The sequence below is a fragment of the Salvelinus namaycush genome, chromosome 2 (assembly GCF_016432855.1).
Source record: "Salvelinus namaycush isolate Seneca chromosome 2, SaNama_1.0, whole genome shotgun sequence".
In the NCBI taxonomy this organism is placed as follows: Eukaryota; Metazoa; Chordata; class Actinopteri; order Salmoniformes; family Salmonidae; genus Salvelinus; species Salvelinus namaycush.
Genome location: NC_052308.1, coordinates 62,686,223 through 62,704,144, shown reverse-complemented (window position 1 = coordinate 62,704,144; position 17,922 = coordinate 62,686,223). Strand labels below are relative to the sequence as shown.

The 17,922-nt window shown below is 41.7% G+C and overlaps 2 protein-coding genes across 2 annotated transcripts in view; one reads left to right on the top strand and one right to left on the bottom strand.

Annotated features, from left to right (window-relative positions):
• Positions 1–279: 279 nt before the first annotated feature.
• LOC120065662 (beta-2-glycoprotein 1-like) lies at positions 280–5,020 on the bottom strand. The gene is given in 8 exon segments (XM_039016732.1): positions 280–392; positions 654–851; positions 1,572–1,751; positions 2,557–2,748; positions 2,846–2,905; positions 2,982–3,089; positions 3,420–3,599; positions 4,900–5,020. Coding segments are annotated over 8 exon segments (1,095 nt in total). The 5' UTR covers positions 4,970–5,020; the 3' UTR covers positions 280–285.
• A 6,282-nt stretch (positions 5,021–11,302) lies between these two features.
• The window catches only part of LOC120065642 (protein kinase C alpha type), a 218,668-nt gene continuing 212,048 nt past the window's right edge, over positions 11,303–17,922 (top strand). The window contains exons 1-2 of the mRNA XM_039016710.1: positions 11,303–11,653; positions 12,681–12,712. Of these exons, the coding sequence (XP_038872638.1) occupies positions 11,487–11,653; positions 12,681–12,712 (199 nt within the window). The 5' untranslated portion in view covers positions 11,303–11,486. The remainder of the gene's footprint in view (positions 11,654–12,680; positions 12,713–17,922) is intronic.

Here is a 17,922-nt window from a genome sequence, read left to right as displayed (position 1 = left end):
TCAAAACAGAGGTTTGTTTACTCTTAGTTAAAAAGTAACTTGTTTTTCTCTCCCAAAACTGCAGAGCCCTTTGTGTATGAGCAGAGCTTCCAAATACTGTAATCTTATACTGACATCTAGTGTTGTTTTCAGGTATCATGTACTATACTAAACAGGCAATCAAATTCAGGCTCATTAAAGTTATGGATATAACAGGTTATTAGCAAAGCAGGGCTGGATTATTTGGACACAAAGTAATAAACAGATCATTTTTAAAAAGTCATATTTATTTGTAATTTATTTGCCCTATTTTTCCTCTTCGTATTGTGTTTGTTTTGTTAGGTCGGCAGGACACATCGCAATCTCAGATGGAAGTGATTTGGGCTTGAGGGTGTACTCCATCTTGCCTGGTTCTAAGAGAAAGACAGACACATTTGGCATTTTAGTTGTGAGAATATTAAAAGGACTCAACTAAGCAGCGTTTGGGAAGCTTTAAAAATGTGACCACAACACATTTTACTCTGGGTCGTGTTCATTAGTCATCAAACGGAAGAAAATGGACTGAAACATGGAGAGACTACGACACGTGTCCAATAAGAAACACTCATTTTTGATTTACGTTGTAAAATGCCATAATGAACGTGACCATGTTATTTTGGTACGACAGGCCTCACCTTTAAAACATTCTGGGGTATTGAGTGTGCCGTCGATGCACTGACTTGCTACTGGAAGGCCACACTTCAGCTCCTTGTTCAGACAGTAGAACACAACAGACTCCCCGTGAAGGATTCTATTGGGTTTCAGATCCCCAATCCAGATCTTCTTGGCGTGGTAGAAGATGCGACCTCTGTTGATGTTAACTTTACAGGGGGCTGCAGTAAAGCGAAGACAAGCAAAGCAACATGACTCTGTTTAGAATTGAATAGAATAGAATGAAATGAAATAGATCATGGAAATTCTTCTGTATTAGTACCCAACCTGACACACCACGTACACAATAGGTTGGGAGCAACACATGGTCAGCCACACAGCAAGCGGCCCCGGAGAAGTTTTGGGAATGCAGTGCCTTGCTCAAAGGCACAACGGCAGTACACTCTCGTTACGTAATCATTTCAGTCATCAAAGATGAAATAAAAGGTTGCTGATACACATCTAATCACACGTAAGTCAACAAGCTGGTTCGATATACAGACACACACAAGTGACGTTCCCACAAGAGTAACAGTGCAACCTTTTCTATGACTCAATGGCTCGGGTGTGAACTTTCCCCTATGTGCAGCAGAGGAGGCTGGTGGGAGGCGCTATAGGAGGACATGCTCATTGTAATGGCTGGAACGGAATAGATGGAACAGAGTCAAACATGTGGTTTCCATATGTTTGATGTGTTTGATACGGTTCCATTTAAACCATTCCAGCCATTACAATGAGCTCGTCCCCCTGCAGCTCCTCCCACCAGCCTCCTCTATGTACAGTTATAGGGTCAGCTTCCCCTCCCCCAATCCTAACCTTAACCATTAGTGAGGGAAATGCAAAACTGACCTGAAGATCAGGGTCTAAGGGCAACTTCACCCTACACTGACTCATTGACTCACCTCTACAAACGGGCAAAGTGGACCAGTTGCCTGTATTCTGACACTGTATTTCCTCAGAGCCGTCCAGAACGTAGTGTTCCTGGCACTGGTACTTGACCTTCTCCTTGTAGCCAGCCTCCCTCATCACAGCAAAGGTTATGAGGCCATGGTCTATCGTTGGTGGGATGGAGCAACTCACCTCTGCAACAGGTCAGAAAAGTCATGGGCTAGTGAAAGTGTATGAACAATGCAATAACCTATTTCAAGTAATATTGTCAGGGTTAATCTAAATTACTTTTTTAAAATTAAGGCATAAACAGAGGAAGACAGAATTATGTAAATTGATCAATTATCATCACTTGGAGTAGATGAACAATAACAATTTTAGAGAATCATCGTCAGGGGCCGGCTCCAGGCATTAGCGACATAAGCGGTTCCCATGCCGCTAGGGGCCCCCACATTTTATTTTATCTCTATTTATTTTGAGGAATTCGGGGTCTCAACTTACTGTTGAGAGTTAGGATAAAAGAATACACAAGGTGCAGGTTCAAAATTTGGTTGTGCGTCACTCAATTAGCCATGTCAGCTAACAAAGATTGGTAAATTAGTCTAGCCAGCTATCTGTCCGAAAACTGACCAGGCACGTGCCCAGGGGCCCTGACCTCCAATGGGCCCCTATTGCTTTTGTTAGTCACTCTCACTCAACACAGCATAAGCAATGGCAAAATGTGTAGAATTGCAGGAAATTAGCTTTAAAACTTTAAAAAATGATCTCCACCCCATGGCAAAATGGGTAGAATTGCAGGGAATTAACTATAAAACATTTTGGGGGGGGGGCAACCAAATCTCAAGTAGGGCCCCCAAAAGGCTAGACCCATGTAATAATGTGACCTAAAAGATCATTGATAATTTATCAGTGGTTCAACCAGATGTCACTCAAAAACTTCTCAACCAATGAGATTTGTTCACCAACCATTTGGCTTATGCTGCCACTGTCTGCACCTACCCTTGCATACCGGTAGCTCAGTCACGTTTCCACTGGCCAGGCACGATCCTCTCTCGTTGCCAATGGGAGCTCTTGGCGGCAAACACTCATACGTCCAACTCTGTCCGTACTGGATTTCATTGCCAGTGAACTTCTTATTGTCATAGACAATTTTACCATGCTTAGGTGCTTGAGGCAGAGCACAACTCATAGCTGCAGGGAAGAAATATTTTAAATAATTGAGACTATATTTTCATATTTAGACAAACAATGGAGAAAAGCAAGGTTACGTTCTTGAGGTATGGTATACCTTTACACATTGGTGGTGGTGCACTGAGGGTACCGTTGTGTAAACACACACTCTCATTGGCTCATGACGTACCTGAAGAACACAAATTCTTATTGGTCTGAGATGCAGAGTCAGCAAAATGTAGTCAGAACTAAACCACACTATTTCCCTCACCCATCATCACATGTGTAGTTGAGTACACTCTTGAGAGGCACGTCAATCATCCCTGGCTTTTGCATAGGCTTGGGGAGAGGACACATCTTTGCTGTGTCAAAAACGTAGAAGATTCACGTGGATATGATTTATGCCTTTAATGTTGTTTAAAAAAAAATTATTCCCATATCCCTAGCCCCTTGCTAAAGTATGGACTGTCCATGGTACTGTATAGGTGACTTTAGGGTTCCAGAATTCTCAGGAACGTTCCGAAAATTCCCAGGTTTTCGATAAATCCCAGTTGGAAGAGTCCATTGAATCAGGAACTAATAAGCAAGGAATCTGGAATCGTCCAACCAGGATTTCTGGAAAACCCAACAATTTACCTGAATTTATGCTTCACATTATGTAATGGATGTTTTGTGAATGGGGTGGAACTTACGAGAACACACAAGGTCCAGTTTGGTCCACTCTCCCGAGGCTGAGCAGGTGATCTTGGCAGTCTTGGCTTTCCCAGGTGTGTATCCACGCTCACACGCCAGGGTCACCTCTTTTCCAATCTCATACACACGCTTTAGGCCCAGTGTATCCATACCGTCGGTCACGGGCGGGTGGCCACATACTGAGGATAAATGGGAATATTGATAGACGAACATAAATGTTACGCTGTAAATTATATAAAAACACATATGAAATACGGCTAAAGCATCTTGTGTAATATATACAGTGCAATAGGTAAGCAGCTTGGTTTGAAGAAATCAACTGTGGGAGCAATTATTAGGAAATGGAAGACATACAAGACCACTGATAATCTCCCTCGATCTGGGGCTCCACGCAAGATCTCACCCCATGGGGTCAAAATGATCACAAGAACGGTGAGCAAAAATCCCAGAACCACACGGGGGGACCTAGTGAATGACCTGCAGAGAGCTTGGACCAACGTAACAAAGCCTACCATCAGTAACACACTACGCCGCCAGGGACTCAAATCCTGCAGTGCCAGACGTGTCCCCCTGCTTAAGCCAGTACATGTCCAGGCCCGTCTGAAGTTTGCTAGAGAGCATTTGGATGATCCAGAAGAAGATTGGGAGAATGTCATATGGTCAGATGAAACCAAAATAGAACTTTTTGGTAAAAACTCAACTCGTCGTGTTTGGAGGACAAAGAATGCTGAGTTGCATCCAAAGAACACCATACCTACTGTGAAGCATGGGGGTGGAAACATCATGCTTTGGGGCTGTTCTTCTGCAAAGGGACCAGGACGACTGATCCGTGTAAAGGAAAGAATGAATGGGGCCATGTATCGTGAGATTTTGAGTGAAAACCTCCTTCCATCAGCAAGGGCATTGAAGATGAAACGTGGCTGGGTCTTTCAGCATGACAATGATCCCAAACACACCGCCCGGGCAACGAAGGAGTGGCTTCGTAAGAACCATTTCAAGGTCCTGGAGTGGCCTAGCCAGTCTCCAGATCTCAACCCCATAGAAAATCTTTGGAGGGAGTTGAAAGTCCGTGTTGCCCAGCAACAGCCCCAAAACATCACTGCTCTAGAGGAGATCTGCATGGAGGAATGGGACAAAATACCAGCAACAGTGTGTGAAAACCTTGTGAAGACTTACAGAAAACGTTTGACCTCTGTCATTGCCAACAAAGGGTATATAACAAAGTATTGAGATACACTTTTGTTATTGACCAAATACTTATTTTCCACCATAATTTGCAAATAAATTCATTAAAAATCCTAATGTGATTTTCTGGATTTTCTTTTCTCATTTTGTCTGTCATAGTTGAAGTGTACCTATGATGAAAATTACAGGCCTCTCTCATCTTTTTAAGTGGGAGAACTTGCACAATTGGTGGCTGACTAAATACTTTTTTGCCCCACTGTATTCTGTAATTGAAAAATACATTTTTAACCGTACCTTTCTTGCATGTCACTGACGTATACAAGGCAAGCTGGCAGAGCAGCAGCAAAGCCAGGGTTGGATTCATCTTCTGCGGGGTTGAGAGAAACTGTGTGGGTTCTCCCGGCAGTGGACGGTGAAAAATGTAGATGGTCCATTCAAAAACCCTGAAAGTCTGATCCAATCAGATCGTCTGAAATAGGCTTCCATTGATTGAACCCAAAGTTCAAAGCACATGCATATTTACTCTGAGTTGAAGGATAACTTTCACTCAGTACACATACACCCTCACTACAATGATTCAGAATCATAACATGTATCAGCTGTATGAAATACAGGTTTCATTATGGTAATACTAATGCTAATACTTTATAAAAACTGTAATTTGAATTAGTTTTGGTTTCTAAAGGGGCGGCTGTGCAGTCTTGCCCTACCTTTGTCTTTCAGATAGGACAGGTTAAGCCTGATTCAGATGGTATTTATTTTGGCCATTGCCCAATGTATACAGTGGGGTAAAAAAGTATTTAGTCAGCCACCAATTGTGCAAGTTCTCCCACTTAAGATGAGAGAGGCCTGTAATTTTCATCATAGGTACACTTCAACTATGACAGACAAAATGAGAAGAAAAAAAATCCAGAAAATCACATTGTAGGATTTTTAATGAATTTATTTGCAAATGATGGTGGAAAATAAGTATTTGGTCAATAACAAAAGTTTCTCAATACTTTGTTATATACCCTTTGTTGGCAATGACAGAGGTCAAACGTTTTCTGTAAGTCTTCACAAGGTTTTCACACACTGTTGCTGGTATTTTGTCCCATTCCTCCATGCAGATCTCCTCTAGAGCAGTGATGTTTTGGGACTGTTGCTGGGCAACACGGACTTTCAACTCCCTCCAAAGATGTTCTATGGGGTTGAGATCTGGAGACTGGCTAGGCCACTCCAGGACCTTGAAATGGTTCTTACGAAGCCACTCCTTCGTTGCCCGGGCGGTGTGTTTGGGATCATTGTCATGCTGAAAGACCCAGCCACGTTTCATCTTCAATGCCCTTGCTGATGGAAGGAGGTTTTCACTCAAAATCTCACGATACATGGCCCCATTCATTCTTTTCTTTACACGGATCAGTCGTCCTGGTCCCTTTGCAGAAAAACAGCCCCAAAGCATGATGTTTCCACAACCCCATGCTTTACAGTAGGTATGGTGTTCTTTGGATGCAACTCAGCATTCTTTGTCCTCCAAACACGACGAGTTGAGTTTTTACCAAAAAGTTCTATTTTGGTTTCATCTGACCATATGACATTCTCCCAATCTTCTTCTGGATCATCCAAATGCTCTCTAGCAAACTTCAGACGAGCCTGGACATGTACTGGCTTAAGCAGGGGGACACGTCTGGCACTGCAGGATTTGAGTCCCTGGCGGCGTAGTGTGTTACTGATGGTAGGCTTTGTTACGTTGGTCCAAGCTCTCTGCAGGTCATTCACTAGGTCCCCCCGTGTGGTTCTGGGATTTTTGCTCACCGTTCTTGTGATCATTTTGACCCCACGGGGTGAGATCTTGCGTGGAGCCCCAGATCGAGGGAGATTATCAGTGGTCTTGTATGTCTTCCATTTCCTAATAATTGCTCCCACAGTTGATTTCTTCAAACCAACCTGCTTACCTATTGCAGATTCAGTCTTCTCAGCCTGGTGCAGGTCTACAATTTTGTTTCTGGTGTCCTTTGACAGCTCTTTGGTCTTGGCCATAGTGGAGTTTGGAGTGTGACTGTTTGAGGTTGTGGACAGGTGTCTTTTATACTGATAACAAGTTCAAACAGGTGCCATTAATACAGGTAACGAGTGGAGGACAGAGAAGCCTCTTAAAAAAGAAACAGGTCTGTGAGAGCCAGAAATCTTGCTTGTTTGTTTGTAGGTGACCAAATACTTATTTTCCACCATAATTTGCAAATAAATTCATTAAAAGTCCTACAATGTGATTTTCTGGATTTTTTTTCTCATTTTGTCTGTCATAGTTGAAGTGTACCTATGATGAAAATTACAGGCCTCTCTCATCTTTTTAAGCAGGAGAACTTGCACAATTGGTGGCTGACTAAATACTTTTTTGCCCCACTGTATATTGTTAATCTGCTACTAATGCATTGGCTTGATATTTAGCCATATATGGCACATTCGGATCACCAAGACAACTACTTACATCTACACTATGAGCACTAACACCCGTCTTGCCTTCTGCTGAAGTCCTGCCCTTACGACTGCTACAAGGCTAACTATTTGTTACAGAGTGACGAATATGTGATGGCTTAGGCCTATAACCTAATCATAAATATGAGGACAACAGTGGGACATAGATACTTTTTAGGAATTGGGAAAGAAAAAGTACTAAGGTCGCAGACAACTGTAGTATGACATGTAATGTGTGTATATGTGTATGTGTGTGTGTGTGTGTGTGTGTGGGGGGGGGGGGGGTTATTGGACACAGGGGAGGGTAGTCCATTTTTTCCTTGGTTTCCATTTGCTATATAATTTATTCCATCCTAGCCAAATTTCCTCATCTGCTTGCATGCACCCTCCCCTATATTAAGGTGTTTTGGTACTTCCCGTATGCACTACGCTTTTCCACTTTTCCGCTAATTTTTACTATACCACAGGTCAATGTAGTCTACCAGTCTAACTGTTTATCAGGCCCTCTATCCACCATTCACAGTGACAATAACGGTAGGTGGATCGTTTGTCCAGATCTGCAATAGCTATCATAGCACACATAAAAGCATTCAAAACTGCATCGATTTATAATATGAATCCACAAGAACAAATAGGAATAGCTGAGAGGCAGCGGAGAGGCATCATTGTAGCATGCAGCTCCCCTATTGATCGTGTTTAGGGACAATACAATTATACTACATAGACTAGCCTACAACACCACAATGCAATCAATAATTGCTTTATTGTTTTAAAGTGAGTTCAAAAATTCTACTCTAGGCTGCAGTGAAAATGTCATTAGAATAACGGCGCAAAAGCCCTGCGAGTTGAATGTTTCATTCCATGTGGATCTGTTGTGGGAATACTCTCGATAGTTTATACAGGTCTAAAAGGGAACAGTAGCAGGCTAGTCTGGTTGTATTTTTACTTCTGATACTGAGAGTCTGTTGCAGATCATCACTCTCCCAAGTCGTCCGATGATAATGTGGCCACATATGCTCCCGACAAGCCCAGTTATGCAGGAAAGTTTCAAACGCATCCTTTCCAGCCCGAGCGGCTATTCCTCGCGCACCTAGAATCTAACCCTTCAGCACCACCGAAATATTTCTCATTTTACTTTCAAATGTATTACCTTTTATATGTGGCATAAACACAACCAGTCACAATGTTTTAATCCGATTAGGCTACTTCCGAAGTCTTCTGTAGGCATACACACGTCCGACCAAAATATAACTCCAGCATCCTCAAAACGGTTTGACATTAACCAGGTATCCAGCCAACCGTTTTATGCGAGTAAAGTACATGTTGGATAAAAATAAAATAGATGGAAACAGCTAATTTATTTGGCAAACTTTCCAAATGTTGACAAAACAAAATACGCTAAACAAGGTGGGATCTTTTTGTGTCAGTAAAATTCCTTATTCGAGAAATGGCGTTGGGAATGCTTTAGTGATATGTTGTGTGGTTCTCCCACTAGGATTCAGGAAAGCATGCCGTTTATAAGGCAACAAATTAAACAGGTTATAATGAACTTCACATGGTGGTGAAAGTGCACGGTGATGAGTTTGGCTGACATTTGACAAATCAAAATAATCTCGCAATTTTGTCCACAATAATCTCATCATGTTGGTGGGCTATACCTGCACTATATCTGCAAGCTATTGGATAGAGCGCATGTGCCAATACCATAATGGGCACATTAGCTATACCTACGCAACATTTTTTTGTGACAAATCCATCAGTAGGCCTAGAGTTAAAAATGCGATGGAAACCCATTTAATTAGTTTAAAAAATTCTGATACATGGGAATTTAACCGAAAAGTTATTTTTATGTGCACTACCTATTTATGGACAGACTTTTATCCGCAACAGGTTAATTTGATGGAAACACAACTCTGATAGGAAAATGTGCATCTTTTTTTAATGCAGATTTTTAGAATGATAGCATAAAAATCTGTTGCCAATTGGATGGAAACCTAGCTATAGACACCCTAAAGGCTATGGCAAGTGTGCCAGTCCAGTGTCACTTTGATTATGCCTGCACATCATGGTTCACCAGCAGCCTCAAACGTTAAAAAATAAGCTACAGACCAGCCAAAACAAGCATGTAATAATTGTACTCCCTATTCACACTCATCTGGATGTCGAGCATTTTAAGCTGCTAGGCTGGCTATCTGTGGGAAAAAAAGAGTACTATTAATTAAACTTGGCGTAGTCCGCAGCATTATCACAGACTCAGCCCCCAGGTACCTATCCAACTATTTTTCCTTTGTTAGAGATGTCCTCCAGCATAATATCAGAGACAGATACTCTAATATTCACTGTTTTAAAAATAAAAGTATATCTGGTAAGAACACATTTTTATATACCGGTGTTGTCGAGTGGAACAAACTACCACAGCAACTCAAAGCCATACCGACCATAACCACTTTTTAAAAGAACGTCAAAAGCTGGCTAATGTGTGAACAGTATAACCTTTTCTGTCTGTATCTCTGTACTGTGTCTGTATCTCTGTAACGTGTCTGTATCTATGTACAGTATGTATATATTTGTGTGTGTATGTAAAAAAAACACAATAATAATATGGACCACAATGGAAATACGTTAACTGACAGATCAATCAATCAATCAATCCAAACTGTGCCGTGGCCATTTGGTTAATGGAAAGAGATATCTGTTACAAAACACACAAAAACGTTTCATGACATTTGGAGATTGTCAAGAGGACTCTTCGATACTTGGTAAGCCTACAAGGTGGGGAGGAATGTATTTTCTGTTTTTCGGGATCGACATGGTCTATTTATTGTGGTGTTGAAAACTCAAACCGTGATATTGAAGTGGCTGAAGTCAGTATACTGTGTTTATTGGTTATGTTGCACTGACACAGACCTGTTGGTGTCAGTGTTGGTGGAAAATCCATTGCATATATTTTATATAAATATGGCATCAAAATGTTGAACATCTGCTTTCCCGATAGCTGATCATTGTCTTCAGCTGGCTCTGATCACAGTGTGGGCCTAATGAAATAGGAAGGGAAAGTGGGCTCGTCTGTGGTGGTCGGCAAACCCTCAACCTTCTGGCCGTAGGACTGCATGGCATCGACTCTGCCACAAAAGCATGCCGAAGTGGTAAAGTCGATATCCACGTATATAAACACAGGATCGCTAACCTGCCCTACAAAGGCAAAATGCAGTAACTACGAATTTGGTAAAAAATCTTTGATCTTTTGTAAGGGCCAGGTATTATCTGGTTAATGTGGTATCAGGTTTCAGGTAAGGCCCAAATGCAGACTGTGGTGAAGTAACAATGTTTATGGCAACAACAGGGGCAGGCAAACGACAGGTCAAAGCAGGCAGGGGTCGATAATCCAGAGTAGCGGTACAGGTACAGGACGACAGGCAGGCTCAGGCAGAGTGGTCAGGTAGGCGGGCTCAGAGTCAGGACAGGCATTGGTCAAAACCAGGAGGACAAAAAGAGATACTTGTGCAACCCAGGAGCTGAGAAACCACTGGTTGACTATAACAAACAAGACAAACTGGCAAAGACAAACAGAAATCACAGGTATAAATACCCAGGGGAAAAGTGGGGAAGATGGGTGACACCTGGAAGGGGGTGGAGACAAGCACCACGACAGGTGGTGCCAATGTGGTATTTAGTTTCCTGACAGAAGAACAAGCCAGTTGATCAGAATATATCAGAAATTGCTCTGTCTAGACAGAAAAAGACTATGAAGTCAGATTTTGCAGTAAAAAAAACAACATAGATACTGTGTTGCCTTTGTAGGGCAGTACTGTTATTATTTGTGATCGTAAACATTAGGGGAGGGTCATGTGAAAATATGACCCTCCCCCCACAGTAAATGTCGAACTGTCCCTAATAAACCATACATAACACATTGATAATGGAAAAAAATGTGATGCCTATGATCAGTGCTTGACTTAGGTGAAACAGGTGCCGGTACTCATTTTGGCCGCTGGTTCTGTTTGAATTTAGGTGCAGGAACTCCGTAATAAATACATTTTAGCCAAGTCAAGCACTGACTATGATATGACTGATATGTAGTTTCACTTCAAGTAAATAATTTTAACCCAAACATTTGCCAGTATCTTTTACACCACTGGATGACGCTCCAATCTTCCAAATTCCAACAGACAGTAGAAGCACTCCCACCAGGCGATTAATTGTAGTGACGTCAGCTCAAGTGAAAGAAGGAAGCAAAGCGCTCAGTGGGGAGCTGTTAGTAAAAGTAGTTGTAGCGACAGCAAGGGAAAGCCCATAGATAGTACAGTGTGTCCAGTTACAGTCTAACCGCCTCTCCTGCTCAGTGGCAAAATACAGTACGCGTGGAAATACATTGGATTGAATAGGCATATACATTGGATAGAGAGGAATAACGTTGCTTTTTGACTATGGCTGATGTCACGCAATTCAACGAGGGGACCGGGGACGTCGCGAAAGGGTTCGCTCGTAAAGGAGCTTTGAGGCAGAAGAACGTCCATGAAGTGAAGGACCACAAATTCACTGCAAGGTTCTTCAAGCAACCGACTTTTTGTAGTCACTGCACCGACTTTATCTGGTAAGAACTTTCTCTCCAGATGGCCTCTGCCTGTTGAACATTTTGGAGAACTCCGCTGTCTTCTCAACCAGCTATTCGCTTGTCACTTTCCCAACATAGCTAACTGTGCTGCACCGTTACGTATAATTTCCTTACTGGAATGTTTGGTCTACCACGCCAAATCTGGACATCTTCAAACCAACATTTGACTATAATGTGCCTCGAAATGCAAGCCCAAAGTAAATGAATCCGTTCTGCCTACAGTGGGCTAGATACACTATACACTGTGACAGACAATTTGTAATGTTTGTTACAAATTGTAAAAGTTGTATTTCTCCTAGTCCTCGTGTAATTGATAAATATTGAAATAACTTCCTGCCAACGAAATATAGGCTCTAAAACCGAAACAAGTAACAAGTGGTAACTATTCGGGATGTTGGGTGGTTGAAGACGCACCCACGTTGACCAACCTTCCTCTTCAAGGGGTTGTGTTGTTTCCTTGACCATGTATTGATAGCTACAGAGAGATGTAATCTTGAGTGAGTGAACATCATTTTACAGCTACTACCTATGGCCTCTAAAATACTCCTAAGTAATGTGTAATGATTATTGGGAAACACCTTAACAGTTTAGGCTACTTGCTTTTCTCTGACGACTGCAGCCTGTCCTACAGTACCTTACTCGAGGTTCGCTTTGCAAAATATAGCCACCTGGAAAAATAGCAACCTGGAAAAATAACAATATTAAAGGGCAGTCGACACCCTTCAGGCTTCTCATCCCCCATGTCCCCTCTTGCAATATCTGAAAGGTGCTCCCCCTTTCCTATTCATCCACACAGCATTTCAATGAGCTGGTATTCTAAATGTCTTGCCTCAACTTTGAGCTTAATATTCAACATTTCCCACCGAATAAGCCCTTAATTGAGACAGATTTATACGTCTTGGAGACTACTCCTGTCTCTGCTTGATATTGCAAACATGTTTGTTTGTGTTTCTGTCAGTTTAATGCTATTTGTTATTTCATTGCTCACTTTCCTCTGTTTTCACAGGGGATTTGGAAAGCAAGGATTCCAGTGCCAAGGTAAAATGAAATTGACATCCGTGCACTCAGCTCCAGTCCACCATGCACTCATTTGTGTGTGTTTTTGTACTGCATTAGTTCAAGAGGACCAGTCCATTTGACTTGCATTGACTAAAGAATGTTGCAATTCGTATTGGAGTTAGTTACCTTTTCAAAGAGTTTGAGAGATACAGGTAGGCTATGTTCCAGTTCCCTCTAAGCTACAAGGAACAGGCTCCCATCAGACTGCAGCACAGTCTTTTTTTCTTAAAGGGGCAGTGTTGTAATTTGAGATGGTCATGAATAAGCTAAGGAGCCAATAGGCAGAGTGTAGCATAATTTGTCTGATTCCCTGTAATAATGGTATGGGAATAATAATGAATTTTATTTTTGTAAAGTGGTTTCTTGCATCACAAAACACACTTTCAGTCACCTCCTTGTCTGATGGACAAGTGGATAAACATTTTTCTTCAAAAGTACGCCTTCATTCAACACCAGAAAATGTCCATGTTAAAATGTTATGGGATGCATTTTTCTCCATTGTTTTTGATGGTAGGCCACTCTGGTGGCCCTACATTATGATCAAATAGCCACAGTGGCTAACTGTTAAAACAGTAAATTAAAGCAGGTACAGCCTTAGTGTTCACAGTAAACATGCGGCGGAAGTTATACAGAATTTTCACAACTTTCAAATTTGCACCTGCATTGACTAAAGAATGTTGCAATTTTTATTGGAGTTACTTACCTTTCAACGAGTTTGAGATATACCAGTAGGCCTACATTTGTCTGTGCTGTTTGAGTAGGATGTCTTCCTTACACACACACACACACACACACACATGAATATGAAGTTGTAAATAACAGAAAATAATGGTTAAAGTGTCTGTGAGAGCACTCAGAAGGTCTAATCACTCAAAGAAATGGCATGGATTGATGTTGTGACCGTTTTCTGTTTCCTTCCCTTTCCCAATCTCATTACCATTTCAAGTCGTTTGAAGCAGTTATTTAAAAAAAAAATATACGTTATTTATACATTTTTAATAAGCCAATGACTCGCAACGTAGAGATTTTGAACTTTCATTACTCTCCAGGCATTTTTGTTTGAGTCTCAGGAGTTTCTTCAAATGCACTTTGAGACTTAAATCATCTTAATTGGATTTATGCAGCTAATGCTAGGGAATATCTTGATGTTTAGCTGTTGTCTGTGTGAAGAATTGATGGTCTACGATAATAAAAAATAAAAAAAGGTTATTTATGATATCAAAGTGAGAACTTTTACAATGCACTCCTCAGCTCTTGGAAAGACGGACCTAGATGTTTTGGGGACTACTTGCTAAACATTTAATGGAGAAATGAATGAGCATGCATTATTCTCAGCTGACTGACATGAAATCAAATCACACATGGCAATCTCATGGATGCCAGAGTTCGAATAGGCCTTTTAAAGGAAAAATAAATGAGATTTTCTCTACAAAACCAAAGCCCTATGAGCCCCTGTCAAAAGTTGTGCACTACATAGGGAATAGGGTGCCCTTTGGGACTTAGAATGGTGTACTGTAGCCTGGCAGCTGAATCTGCTTGTGTTTTAACCAGGCTAGGTCAGAGGGGTTAATGGCATTCGTCTGTAGTTTGCCAAGTCTCTTTAGGCAGACTGGGTCTGTGTCTCTTCCATGTGCCATCAATAATCTTAAACTTCTTGTTTACCGATTCCCATCAGGGCATTGCTCAAACCTGAAGAATGTAGGCTGCTAGGCTGTGCTCGTGCTGAGAAAAGGCAAACTTTTGTCTCAAGAAATTGTTTAATCGAGGTACCAGTTACCAGGATTTATAAAAGGTTTCTAAGCTGTATATAGGCTATATATACACTGTACATGCACTGAGTGTACAAAACATTAGGAACACCTTACTAATATTGAGTGTACCCCCCCCCCCCCCCCCCCCTTTGCCCTCGGAACAGCCTCAATTCACCGTGGCATGGACTCTACAAGGTATCGAAAGCATTGCACGGGGATGCTGGCACATGTTGACTCCAATGCTTCCCACAGTTGTCAAGTTGGCTGGATGTCCTTTCAGTGGTGGACCATTCTTGATACACATGGGAAACTGTTGAGCGTGAAAAACCCAGCAGCATTGCAGTTCTTGACACACGGAAAAACCCGTGCACCTACTACCATACTCTGTTCAAAGGCACTTAAATCTTTTGTCTTGCTCATTCACCCTCTGAATGGCACACATACACAATCCATGTCTCAATTGTCTCTAGGCTTCAAAATCCTCTTTACCTGTCTCCTCCCCTTCATCTACACTGATGGAAGTGGATTTAACAAGTGACATCAATAATGGATCATAGCTTTCACTTGTATTCACCTAGTTGGTCTATGTCATGGAAAAGAGCAGGTGTTCCTAATTTTTTATACACTCAGTGTGTATATTTATGTATTCAGATTCAGTTTTATACTTTTAGATGGCAATTATTTTTTAAAGGGTAATATGTTGTCATGGACATTTAGTGAAAATAATGCTGCGCTAACTCAAGCCAAGTCTTCACTAGCCAGATGTTTATTTTGGTTCTAAAGCATTATGGCCTGACCTGAATATCTTAAATATAGTTTAATAGTGTAGAATTTTGGTGCTTAGATTGTTGTTGTAAGTGCTTGATTGTAAGCCACTATGGATAAAAGTGTCCGCTAAATGACCATTTAATGTGTCTGATATCATATTTCATGTTGAAAAGAGAAACGACAGGAACTCATCATTTTACTGGAGACATCAAAGAGGAAGTGGATCATTACGTTATCTGCTGTCTCGATCTGTCCAACATTTTCTGAAGCTGTCAATTAGCTTGGCGCCAGAGAGAGAAATGTTGGTTCGCTGGTAAAGTTATTATTTTGTTGGAATCGTACTTTTTCCTATTATTTTCCTATCGCCTACATGGCTGCACTTCCAATGAACTGGCGTAATACCTGAGAAAAACCCACTCTCGTCCTTTCTCTGGAAGATAAGAATGTGAGCAAAGCAGGAAGTTTTCCTAAGGAGCAAACACTTCATTAACGATACCGGTTGAATGCCAGTTAAGTATGTTGATTTGCGCTTAAGTGGTGTCCCCCTCGGATATATGCCATCCTCTGTTGAACATGAAAGGTAGTGTAATCTGGAAAGTGGTGATCTTGCCAGCCAGTGCTGAGAGTCCCTGCCTCATGGTAAGTGCTGCTGCTTCAGCCAGCCAGGATGATGTTAACCTGCGATCATTGAGCCGTTGGTTGAATGTGATCCGTTCTGAAAGGATGTCTTCTGAGAGCTGCTGTTAAATGGCAGGAAAGACATCCATTTGCTGGAGTATGAGGATAAACTCTCACCAGAGAAGGATTTTTGATCTCTTGGGGGTTCAGAAGCCCCTTGTCTGGAATATGACTTATTTTATTGTTGTGGAGTGAGTGAGAGAGCGCGAAATAGTGTGTGTGTTTCGGTTCCATGCTTGTGTGTATCGTAAATTGTATGTACACATACGTACGGATGTGTGTTAGACAAATACATAGATGCATTATGTACATGTGTGTGGAGCCTGTCTTCCAGGTCTTAGTAACTGCGATCGATAAAGACACTCCTCCATTTGTATGTGTATCTTGGTGTCTTGGAGGTGCGATGCACTTTGCTCAGAGTGTTTGCCGACGCTCGAATACTTGATGGCAAAGCCTGCTCGTTATCGAGTCAGGGCTAGGTGCTGCGGTGACATGGTTTTAGCTGTGTGCCAAAGCACCATCGGTGAAGCCCCATTTTGTCTCTGTCTTGTCCTCTCCCTCTGGGTTCTGTCACCATCGCAGCATCGCTCGTAACTGTTATAGTCTCTGTTTGTCATGCACTATTAAAGACCTACACAAAACCCTTTTGTTCAGAGTATTAGAGTTAGACTATAGATGTGCATTAGAGATATCAGCAACACTGTCGGTGTGCGCTGCTCTTCTCCCCTAGTAGGCTGCAGGGACTGATCTCTGTATCCATTCCATATACTTACGCAGAGAGCTGGTAGCAGTGGTTTTACAGCCACTCTGGAAAGCATTTCCCCCTGTTATAAATCTGTTCCTGGGTCTACTGCTAAATAAATAATGGCCACCGTATCAAGATGAAGGCGAGGAGGTATCGTCCCTGCTATTCAAAAGCTGAAGGTCCCACTTAAAAATACCTGTCCTCTCATCAATTATTAACGGACTCTTTAGAAATGGGGAGGCTCAAGTCAACAAGCAGGGAGTCTTCTGTTGAGTACAGACATAAGCCTATCCTATTGGGCTTTCTGTGCCGGCCTGAAATGAAGTTTACATTTGATTTTCTGGAATTTGAAACTGTCTGGAATTAATGAATTTGTTGGTGATCAAATGTGAACTCCACATACAGTATATTGTTTCCAACCATTGTTAAATTGTTGCATGCGAGACATTAAAAGGAGCTTGTGTCATATTTGTCTCCATTCTATAACCATTAGCTACCAATCCCTCATGGATGATTTCATATCTAGTCTGTTCAGACCAACTAAAGCAACATTGATGAGATTTAAGAGTTCAAGATCTCTTCCTATCGTTTCGTTATGGGAATCCCCATAGCGCTTGTCAGAAGCCTTAGCCAACAGAGAAATCGTATGCACTAGCTAACACTCAACAAGTCCTTTTTCCTTGGTTTGTAAACCGACACCTCACGGTCACAGTTGAGCTATGCTGTTGTGTCACTACCATGTTACTCGCCCTCTCCAATTATAAGGTTGAGTAAATCAAGTAAAGGTGAAGTGTGAACAAGCCCTCTTGTGTACCCAAGTGCAAGTAGTCACCATGTGAGATGGCATTTGTGCCAATTCTTGTTACCCTCAGACAACCCTGTTTCTGTGGAATCCATTTCCGCAAGTTAACCTGCAGGCGTTTGTATTCATATCCCAATTACATAGGAATTGCTGTTGCCACATTGTCAACTTGTGCATGGCTCCACACCCAGCCTCCATAAACTGTACCATTAAAACATGATGGCAGTCTTTTGTCCAAATGGTAAGAATGTAGGTATTACCACTAATATTGAATGGAGGAGTTAGCGTAAGCATTCTATTGATGGTTATTGGCCCAATTTAACATTTAAGCCCATCTAGGCACATCATATACTGTACCAAGAGCGTATATCAATTGATTCTAAAATAAAATGACCATGGAGAAGTCTGCTTTTAGATCTTACATAATCTCCTGGCAGGTTTGTCC